Genomic DNA, 12,291 nt, shown 5'->3' with positions numbered 1-12,291 from the left:
TAAAAACAGTTGACAAACTTTGGTCTCCAACACAAACTAGTACAGCATGTTTCAACAACATGATCGAATATGTGTTACGCACCGTAAATTATTAGAAATAAATGTATAATATATAGATGGGTTGGTTTCAAAGTTCTTGCTTGGATTAAAATACACTACAGATATACCGTTAGATATGTTTATTTCACAAACAAAACGATTTAAATTATGATGTGCGATATACAAACAAAATAAAACTAAGCAACTTTCCTTAACGCAAAAGGCACTTGTATGATAACATAGAGACTTAGCGAAAAAATCAAATAACAATGCAAACGTGGGCAGACGAAATGATTTAACTGAATCAGCAACATCAGTTTGCCGATATTAAACACTCTCAAGAGAGAGCATGAGAACGAAATGTGAGTATCTGAATTGTCACTATGCTTGAATTGCTGTGTGTATAACTGCAGTAAATCTCAAAGCCATTTTGCTTAATAGCGTATAAGTGATTATGAGTATCTGAATTGTCACTATGCTTGAATTGCTGTGTGTATAACTGCAGTAAATCGCAAAGCCATTTAGCTTAATAGCGTATAAGTGATTCGAAACCGTAGCAACAATGTCGTTGTTAGGATAGCTTCAGTAGTTACGATTACCTGTACCAAGTATCTTCTGTCATCCCAAATCTTTGTAAACAACGAAGTTGCTAAAGGAAATAAATCAACATATATGGCAGATGATTCGAAGAAACCATCAGTATATAAAATCATAATGGAGTACGTTATACGATTAATATCTATAGAAGGTGCAAATGGTTTGACGTGATCTAAATTTATTGCTTTGACATCGGCACCAAATTAACTATGCCAGTGATCTCTTATTGCGAGAAACACGGAGGCAAAGACATATCTAAGCTTTGAGCCAAGTATAGCGCACAAGTCGCCAATTAATGAAACCTTCATGTCAAACTAAACAAAAGTTCTCCCTCTTAACAGTTCAAACTAGAGTGAGAATAAGTACATCAGGGAAAATTCTGAATGTATGCTTAGTTTAGTGTAATGCATTACATGGTAAATTTATGATGGGCAGTGTGCCGATCACATGTTTGTGATAAATTGCTTGTTTGAACCACGGCGGATGAAATCCGTTAGTGATATTGTCAATATCAGTAATGCTTTCTTAAGTAAAGCAAACAAGTTCTGCATCACAAGAGCATTCCTCGTACGAATCGAAATAAAAACATTTTTGATAAAAACAATTTGTTTAGAATGTGTTTATATGTGCTGATATAAAAAACATATACATAAATACAAGCATCAAACCACATAAGACGAAGCAAAGATTAAAATGCGACCCACTTTTTATTGGCAACTCTTGTATAAGTCGGTTTCCTCGCAAACGTCAGTAATACTGTTACTCCACAGCAGACAGTGTATTAATGGATAGCGTTACTCTTCACATAAGAACAGTATAAGTGCATTAGTCGAAGATAAAACAAAACATCACCAGCGGCACATGCAACATTCCTGGCAAGAAGTAGCAATATGTCACCGAGTTGGAAGGACAGCGCGTTCTTTTTTGTTACAGATGTAAAACCATGGAAACTTTCTTTGCGCATACAACAGGAAGATGTTTCTTAGAATAAGGATAACAGTTTACCTAGAGCATGTTTAAAAAATTGGAACAATATGAATGCTCTGTAAAGTAATTATGTACTGCATTAGTGAATACATTACTGAATTTTAAACGACTGTTCTAGGTTTGTATACTGAGTTCATTTCTTTAAAGGTTGATTCATTTTCTAACCATAGACGATGACGTTATAGTTGTCACAATGGTCAATTTAACCTATTTATGCCTAGCGTCTAGAAAAAAGGCCTTGGTATACAACGTAGACCCAGATGAGACACCGCATGATGCGGCGTCTCATCAGGGTCTGCGCTGTTTGCTTAAAGGAATTTCTGTAATAAATATTCTAAATATAGAAATAAGTATACTAGACATCCCTAATTTTGGAAATAAATTGATCCAATTTAGAAGGATGGGAGAGTCCACTAGGCATAAATGGGTTAAGGACCGACGCAGTATTGATTACGTTTTTGATCTAAAGTTCCCGTTCTAAGCAAATCACATGACGCACGTATGTGCCTTGTTGCATCTTGTAGAATATATCTGAGCCAAGCTTTGTGTAAACTGGGCGTAATGTATGTGCGTAAAGTGTCGTGCCAGATTAGCAAGTGCAGTCCGCAAAAGTAATCAGAGACCAGACTCTCCGCTTTGGTTGGTGTTTTTTTTTCGTTTCAATGTAGTCTCTTCTAAGCAAATCTCCAGTCATCCAAAGATCATTCACGTCAAATTTCTTTAGAATATATAAAAAAATTAAGGGAGAGGGATCGTTTTGAAGCAAATTATTGAAGACGGAAACCGCACTCCACACGTTGCGTTACTTACTCTTCTATACCTCTCGATGACACAAATGTAATTAAGCTAGATTGATAAAATTTGACATGTGGATACAGAGCCATATGGGGAATTGTCATTGTATTTAATTTTTTCGCACGACAACTCTGTGGGTACTATGGCAACAGAAATAAAAGAAAACTTTTATCTGGAATATGCGCTTCATATGCGCTTCTTTAAAATTTCTTAAGCAAGGTTGATGAAACTCGGTGTCTGCATCGAGGGTCATGTAGTAAATCAAAGTACTGACAGTACTGGTGTGACGATGCTTTTGAAGAGGATGGATATAAAACATCAATTTAAGTCTATCTATATCACCACAATTGTGTATGTTGATACGAACATTTGGGTACGATAAAAAATTTGGGTACGAAAATTTTGGGTACGAAAAAAAATTTGGTACGAAAAAAAAATTGAGTACGAAACATTTTTGGTACGAAAAAAGTTTAGGGGTACGGGGAAGTAGTACCCGTGGGTAACTTGACCCATTGAGCGAAACTGGGAGGCGGGTCACATTCTTGTTCATTAAGTATGGCAATACCTTCATGATGATTCTCGAAAGTAGGTATGAGCACATAGCCGGACCATGTGAGCTCAATCGTATGAGCACTTGACTATCCGAGTTCGCCCACGAACATATGGATAAGTTAACTAATAGCGAAATGACCTTATACATGTATATGCTGAAATCTAACAATCGAACGAAATATCAAACATGGTATGTACACTTAGGTGGTAGTATAATTTCTGTTAGAATATCGTATTCAATATGTAAATTTTAAATGATTGTGCCCGCACTTGAGTTTGTTGCCTTGTTTGAGTCTATACGCGCCTAGGCTGCACCCAGTCTGTGTATTTGTGTTTTTCCAAGGAAATGAGTTACCTCCGCGCTGAGGCTGCATAATGTTGGGACCCGGAGTGTGTCCAGCACTCCTACCTAATTAGATTGACGACAGTTGGGACGCATTTTGAATGATAGCTGCAATTTCCAGCTATTTGTTTTGTACTGAAATACTTTTTAATTTTTTATTTGCTCAAATGCTGCGGGGGGGGATGAGATTATCCGGAAAAAAACACCTGTCCGGAATGGTGACCACAAAACAGACAAAATATAACATTGCGCCGGGAGCGGGAATCGAACCGGTGTCGTAAAGGTGAAAAAGCGAACGTCCTTACCACTGCGCTAGCGGGACGGACAATTACGCAAATAAATGTTGTCATATCTATATATATCATAGCAGTGCAGCGTTTACAATTTGCAGGTTCGAAATTGTTCGCATTCTTTAGTTTTGTGATCACGTAAAAAGTTAATATTACATGTTTTTATTCGCAATTTATTTACTAAATCGAGAACAAATATCAAACAAAATAGAGAAAATATATAGTTGTTTCATTGGTCCATAAAATTAAAATGGATGTAAAATTACTTATTTTAAATTAACGTTCTGATACACTTATTGAATCTGTTTCCCCAGGATATGCTGTTCTATTAATATTTACCTTTATCAACATGAACGACAACTCTGCTAGGAGAATGTTATCAATGAAAATCAACGAGCAATCTCCTACGAAGTGGCGCATGCCAAGGGAAGTAACTGAAAAATCGAGTTATCTCAATCGGACTGGCTCGGTCTTTTACATAGGTCCCAATTGTGAAGATTTGTTTTACTGGTTATCAAACCTTAGACGACGCTGTTCCAGCATCGTCAAAAATTGCATTTTATTTTGGTTTTTGTTTTGTTCATAGAAAAAGTGTGCTTGATACGATTACAGAAATAAGTCAAACTAGAATCCACACCCTGCGATAACTCAATAAGTACTTCAGTTAAGTTGCTGAAATTCGGTTTGTGGATATAAATCTATACGGAGAGTACGCACGTTATTTCATTGTTGTCACGCCAAGTATAAATCCAAAAACATTAACCCGATATGAGACATCTGTTTTTTTACGACAAAGACCTTTATTCTTTGTTTACTCTTAAACCATTATCACTGTACTTTTCGCTTTCTACTCGTTTTGTTTTTCATTGAGAACTTTACTTAGCAATCAAGTATTCAGCGAAGAGACAATGCAACCATTTCGTGCTTTACTGCGCAGAATATACCATGAACTTGTAAAGAGGTACTGGAAACATCACTTGCTTCGATTGGATGATGAATTTTTCATAAGCTGATTAAATTCAGAATGAAACATGAGACTGTGACGTGGTGAGATCTGCAATGTATATTTGGTATGAATGGTTCGAAAACTAGGTTGGTTTACTTGATTAAATTTAGGTAATCTACGCGTATGGTATACGATTTAGTTATGCGAATTAAATAAATAACAAAAGGGGCAGATGACCAAGGTCGCTCACCTGTGACCCGAAGGAACTGTACTGGTGTAAGCAGCTTTAGCAATACCAAATATATGTATGAACCATCTGCGCCTTGTACTTTCAAAGGGGAAGAGTTTCAAAGTATTTTTCGGTAAAAGTCTTTACATATCATTTGATCTTCTGGATCTAGGCAAGTTATGATCCCAGTGGAAAGTTGGGAAAGAGTTGAAAAAGCTTTGTACCTACCATTACATGATGTCTAAGACAATTTGTGAATATGTATATATATAGGTTCCTATTCAACTATATATCATGGGAGAATTTTTATTTTCACTATTATACAAATAAAGATAGCATAAGGAAAACAGGTCGGATTTGTACCAATGAGCAAGATTTGAACAAACTTGGTTCTGGACGCCAATGCATTGCTAAAGCTTTTGACCTTGCGGTTGTAGAGAAGATGCTTTTCAAATTATCGTTAAATACATATCATGAAAAAAGTATCACCATTGGCGAGGAAAATCTTGACCACAGTGGCTTGAACTTGGCAAAGAACCAAGATATGAGATCACATGCCGAATTCAAAACGTTTGGTCCTTGTGGTTTCAAAGAAATAGATTTAAAGTGTTTACTATATACAATTTACATAAAAAAGTGATCCACTATGCGATATCTATTGATACAGACAGGGTCATGCTTTTTTATACTGAAAGAGGACCACGATACAATCTTAAATGCAAAGAAGGATTAGTATTGCCCTAAGGGTTTAACAAAGGTCTTTAAATTGTTCAATATACTCATATAATGAAAACAAGTGACTCCCGGTCATTTCCAAAACATTATATAACAACCCAAACAATTTAAGTTTAGCATACTTCTGTAGTCTCAACTATTTCATAAGCTATAAAATTTAATATGAAATTTTACCCAAGAAATATGTCAGATAAAATAAACGTGTTCAAGATAATTTATTGCGGGTGATCAATTCAGGTATTGATAGAATTATGCATGTACATGATCACTGGCTCATGTGCTTGGACCTAGCGCTACTCACCAAGGCTACCTGGACACAATGTGACAGAGATGAGTGTTGTTGTTGGTCTCCATACGTCCAGGATGGGATTCTTCAGGGTACGCCCGTTTTCCCCACCCCACCACAAGACAAGACCACACCAAATATGAATATCTTTCAGTAAAAACTATTAAACTGCAAATGGAAGCTGTAGAAATTCAAAATTCATCCCTATGTTTGTGAGTCGTGTCAGTAAATTAGTTCAGAGCGCCGATACAACCTCCTGGGTCCTCAACTAATGCAGCCTCAGGCGCGGAATGACCTCCGCGAACATATACTCGCTTGAGCACTGGCAGAACAGAAACTTATCTATCTTAGAACAAGATTTAATGCTGTGTTTAATTTCTTCGTTTGGTCATTGAAAATTATTTGAGTATTAATACGAATTTACGCATTAAATCTCATTACGATAGCAAAAATAAACTCATTGAAGAAGACGTGTTTTATGTTATATTTAAACATTAATCATGTAGTGGCAGTTATAAAGAAAATAAGACGAGAAAAAATGCTTACACCCGTGAATAGTGAAACATGACGTCTCAACCAGAAACTTTACGCTATCAGCAGCAAACATCTCAATCTACGTGCAGAATGAGAAAAACCTTGGGATCATATTGCTCCCACATGTCAACAACTGCTTATTTCCAAGTACCGTACATTAAATATGTTCCTTATTATTTTCAGAAAACATTTAAACATTTTCGCTCTGAATGACTGGTTCATTCCGTAAAACACATTCAGGCGCTTTTGGATGTGCTGTTCAAGCGGTTCAGATAAACATGTATTTTATATTTACTTAATGGTGTTTGTGTTCATTAGTTTAAACCTATTTATTTTAGCTCGATTGCGTCGAAAGCCTTAGGCTTATATAAACGCTCTCGAGTCCGTTTCCTGGGCCTAGAACCAGTACATGGTGTCTTTGGGGGAGATCTAAAGAACGCTCCCACGGTAGGGATCGAACCCGTGACCTCCCGGTCGCAAGGCGGACACCATATCCATTACACCACGGCGACCTTGAGTTTGTGTTCATTGAATAACCGAACATAACAATAGGTACGAGAACCTGGTAAATTGCAGAAACACATTCTGAACCCAGAGAGTATTGAAGTTTCAGTGCAATTATATAGGAGATGCTTCTTAATGCATAAGCGCAATTTAAGGTCCCAGATTAGTATTTGCAGTCCAGGAACTCTACATTGTTTCCTTAGAGGCGACTCTTTCCGCATATATGAAATGGTCCGATTAAATGAAGTATCTTCTCAACCAAATATACAGTCTGCGAGTAACTGACTGTCCAGCCCGTTTTTCCACAGCCGAGCTCATATTCAATCCTGCTCAGAGGTGCTACCCTCCACTTAACCCTCCACTAAGACTTGAAAATTGGGGACAAATGCATATGTACTTGAGGGATGTTAAAGAAGGAAAAGTAAGCCTTATATAAATTCTAGTAATTCTGCAACCAGCATTCTCATGTTAGAAACAACACGATGACGATGTAGCGTAGTTGGTCCATCATGCAAACCTTTGTACTCTAGTTTCGATGTTATTTCACACACATTGGATCGTGTTATGCAAGAGAGTGGTTAAGGGATATATAGCACAACATATAGATACATGTCTGTTACATTTTTTATAAATGTTATTTCAAAAATAATAATTACCTTAAAAAGCGTATTTTAAAAATAATAATTACATATGTCCATTTATCACAAATATAAAACTTTACACCCGAGTAAAGACGAGTCCAGTTTATAGAGTACATGAACACGCCAGGGTCCGAAATGTAGTATAGTTTAAATATTTACAACAGAATGCTGATAATTGAGACGTAGACAGCCACCCGATTTATTTGAGAATATTTATACGGTCGCTCTGGCATTGGCTCCATAAATATGAACGTTGAATAATTTATAGTATAATTACTTTAGTTTCGGGATGAGAAATGAATGTCAGCAGAAGATAGCGTGCCAACTGTCCACTAACTTTGGTTTCGTACTCATAAATTAAGACGAACTAGTGTAGCATGTTTTAATACAGCGTCAACATTTAATGAGATATATAGCGCAAGGTAATTACTTAAATTGAATGTTGTACACTAAGGGGTAGATATAATACATGGATTAGAAATGTCCATGGGAAATATATATATATATATATAGTGCTCCAGCTAGGCCTAAATCGAAGGGCGCCGCGCCCTGCCCTCCCGAACCTCCGCCCTGCCCCCCCCCCCCCGAACCTCCGCCCTGCCCCCCCCTCTCAATTTTTTTTTTTTTTTTTACATATGATAATTAATAAATCTCTTAATACATTGTAATTAGTTTAATCCTCATTGTAGACATTATATTTGAATGGTTTAATAATAATGGGAATAATACAATTATTTATAACATATAAATTTACATGCAATAGGAAGCATTCCAGAAACACCAGCGCGCTCGAACGTGCCCTTTTCACAAAATACTGCGCGTCGAAAGTTCCCTTTTGACAAAATACTGCGCGTCGAAAGTGCCCTTTTGACAAAAAAGCCCCCCTGCCCTTTTCAAATCCTAGCTGGAGCACTGTATATATATATATATATATATATATATATATATATATATATATATATATATATATATATATATATATATATATATATATATATATATATATAAGCTCTCTGAGAAAACCGGACTTAATACATGTGCTTTATTTAGCCGGTCTAGTCAAATCAGGGACGACTATCTTCGCATAGGCTGGATTAAGGTTCAGAAGAGACTGCCCATTAAATGCGTACAATAACGTGCTGGTCTTTATGCATGTGCAGTCTTATCTGGGACGATACCTAGGTGCATTAAGCCCGGTATTCCCAGATAGCGACTCATATATCCAGTGGAATTGCGCAACAAAGTAGAGAAAAAAACAGTGTTAACTAGAACGCGTGTACAGTAAATGTCAGGCATTCAACTTGTCGGTCGTTAAGTGGTTCGCCAACCGAAGGAACCATATGGTTGTTAGAAGGTTTCTCTTGAAGTCTAGAATGGTCTTCGGTTCTAATTAACTGTTAACATTCCAACTTTTTTGTCAAGAACACATGTGTTATCATCTAACATGCAGGTTCAGATGAAAATAACGTTAACAATGCATATGCATGACAGGTCGTTACAACTGCATCTGAGCACATTGAAGGGACTTGTTCATAGTTGGTAAATGACAATTTTCCACAAAATTGTCATATATTCAAAACAGAATGTATGCATAACATTCAAAACTCTTATAGTTAAATGTTCGTAAATTGGTAATTTTAAATGGAAATAGTAAACATCTTTAGTACCAAACCCTAACAGCAAATAAACGTTAGCCTGCGTGGGGTTGTGGCAGCTCTTGCAGCAAATGCTTCAAGAGGTTGCAGGTTCAAACCCAGCGCAGAGAAATGTTACATGTTCCTTGTTTTTTAACTATTAAAACTATTCTAAATTATAAAGTGTTTTTTTTTTCAGAAAACAAATTGAATAATATTTTTCAAAAATCCCTGTACAAATCCCTAGAACACATCAAATCCGCAAATCAAATTTGCAAACAGTGGTCCAATGAATACAGACACAAACGTGACGAAATACTTAAGTAATAATACAGACACATTTAATGATATATACCAACTATAAATGAAATATAATGTGAAAACGGAGACGCCATAACGGTAACGTTACATCCTGACTTATAAATGCGAAAGTAATATTTATAACGTTACATCCTGACTTATAAATGCGAAAGTAATATTTAAAACGTTACATCCTGACTTATTAATGCGAAAGTAATATTTATAACGTTACATCCTGACTTATTAATGCGAAAGTAATATTTATAACGTTACATCCTGACTTTTACATGCGAAAGTAATATTTATAACAATTATTACTTAACAATGTGATCATTAAACAATCGCAATAGCCTGAATTATTGAATGCTTTTAATAGTATAACGTGTGTGTATGCCGTATCGAGGGAAACGTCGCCCACATTGAAAACTGTAGTATTCTGATCGATAAAACGGTGAATAAACATGTTATACATTTGATATACCGTATGTCACATGTGGGTCAAACATAACAATTAAACTGTAAGAGTTATTCGTTTGAAACAAATCACGATAAACATTGATGTTTCTTCTTGAGCTGAAAATATATTAGTCGTGTTCTTAGAAAACTGGGCATAATGCATGTGCGTAAAGTGTCGTCCCAGATTAGCCTGTGCAGTCCGCATTTTTCGTTTAAATGAAGTCTCTTCATAACAAAAATCCAATTTAGGCGGAAAGTGTCGTCCCTGATTAACCTGTGCGGACTGCACAGGCTAATCTGGGACGACACTTTATGCACATGCATTATGCCCAGTTTTCTCAGAACGCGACTCATATGGTTAGAATGAAAAGGGATCACATGTCTCATATTCTAGATGCACAAAATGTCTAGCTTCTTTGTTAACAAATTAGACGCACACACATATTGTATCAATTAGATGTTATCCAATATTTGCGACCAGATCTCGATTAGACAGGCTAGAAAATGTAAAAGATTTGTAACACACAGTTAAAATTGCAAGACGGAAACCCATACACACACATATCGCGGTATGGACATTCGCTCGTACGTAGTTTTCGTCAATTGTCGGATTCATAATGTATCAAATGCGTGCTCACAGAAATGAGCCGCGCTCTGGGAAAACCGGGCTAAATGCATGCCCGTAAAGTCTCGTACCAGAGAGGCCGCTCTGGGAAAACCGGGCTAAATGCATGCCCGTAAAGTCTCGTACCAGAGAGGCCGCAAACGCACTTACCCTTTTTTGGTATTTTATTTTTAAGGGAAGTCTCTTCTAGGTGAAAATCAAGTTTAAGCGGAGAATGTGGTCCCTGGTTGTCCATTGGCCTATGCGGACTTTACATGTTATTATTATTTAGTATTGTTAAGCTGGAATGACACATTACGCACATTTATTAAGCCCGTTTTCCCACAGCGAGGTCGAATGACCTTATCGGGTACTGAACGTAGTCAATTTACCTTGTGTTGACGGGTCGTTTGCAACTCGCCGGCTGACCTTGCAGATCCGCCACAGGCCGCTGTACACCCTTATCAGGGTCGTGTTGGTGGCGTTCTGGTACAGTCCTCCCTCGATGTAAAACAGCAGCCAAGAGTCGGTGCTCACTGCAATAATCTCCAGAAGGTAACCCAGAATGGTCAAAGCCGTAAATCCAAACAGGAGCTTTCGTTCAAAGGCCGCACGCTCCGCTTTGTTCATTCCATCACAGCAATCGAAAAATTTGAAACACATTTTTTATCTACGAAACTTTTCACCTAACACCGAGTGAAAGTGTTTCAATATTTTAGTTCAAAAAAATCCTGTAAATCCAATTAAATCCTTTAAATCCAATTAATTCATTGCCTATCTAAACTCTGAAACACATAACCAGCATTCTCTCGCATGCAGAACAGAACATGGAGAGTTGATTGTCGTGAGACACCACGCTACCATCAAACGGAGCGCAAACTCTAGTCGTTGATATTGGGCATCTCTCGCAGTCACTACACCATGTAGCAGATTCACTAGTCTCTCTACACACACGCGCGTATACTCTCTACGAACAAAGAATAAATGACTGAAAGCTGGAATCTTCAATCCACGTGCTTAACGCGCGTGGAGGGCCACCTTTCAATGAAGCTCGCGTTAAACTTTCTTGCCAGAACAGCTCGAAACACGACCACAAAGCGAATGAACGACCCGTGCGGCGATAATATGTTGTACTTGAATCTCTGCTTTTCCGGCTAAAGACCTATCAAGATGAATAAAATTGGAACATTGAATAAAAGAACATAAACACATCTCTAATAGGCTGCTGGTGGCGATTGAACGTTCACAACATCGCAAAAGGTCTTACTGAATTGATAGCAGGTATTATCTTTTCTATCTCTAGTATCTCTATTACAGGTGAACTCGTGCGTTATGTAGTGCGGCATACATTAAGCTACATCCCGCTACTTAACAGATGTAAGCTGGGTGTCTATGGCGTACCATTTGTGTCAAAAGTCAACAAGGCTTCTAGGTACAAAGAGAAATGTGCTTCGACGTACAATATGTACTTCGATGTACACAATTGTACTTCGAGGTACAGTTTTTACCGACCCTTGAGTGTTAGCCAATCAGAAGACGCCTTACATCTGTTGATTTTAGAGATATTTGACATTGAACATTATTATTATTATTATTATTATTATTATTATTATTATTATTATTATTTATACTAAATTATGCGACTATCGACCGCTAACTCGTAGATAATGTGGGTATTTATTGACCTGGCGTGGCGGAATTAACCTCGTGCGTTATGTAGTGCGGCATACATTAAGCTACATCCCGCTACTTAACAGATGTAAGCTGGGTGTCTATGGCGTACCATTTGTGTCAAAAGTCAACAAGACTTCTAGGTACA

At 37.2% G+C, this 12,291-nt stretch overlaps 1 protein-coding gene across 1 annotated transcript in view; it reads right to left on the bottom strand.

Moving 5' to 3' along the window:
- The window catches only part of LOC127866780 (epithelial membrane protein 2-like), a 51,219-nt gene extending 39,456 nt beyond the window's left edge, over nt 1–11,763 (bottom strand). Inside the window, exon 1 of the mRNA XM_052407586.1 lies at nt 10,865–11,763. Coding sequence (XP_052263546.1) covers nt 10,865–11,135 — 271 coding nt within the window. The 5' untranslated portion in view covers nt 11,136–11,763. The remainder of the gene's footprint in view (nt 1–10,864) is intronic.
- Nucleotides 11,764–12,291: the final 528 nt, after the last annotated feature.

Source organism: Dreissena polymorpha, chromosome 2 (assembly GCF_020536995.1).
Source record: "Dreissena polymorpha isolate Duluth1 chromosome 2, UMN_Dpol_1.0, whole genome shotgun sequence".
NCBI classification, from domain to species: domain Eukaryota; kingdom Metazoa; phylum Mollusca; class Bivalvia; order Myida; family Dreissenidae; genus Dreissena; species Dreissena polymorpha.
The sequence above is the reverse complement of the archived record's forward strand: the minus strand, read 5'-3'. Positions and strand labels throughout refer to the sequence as shown.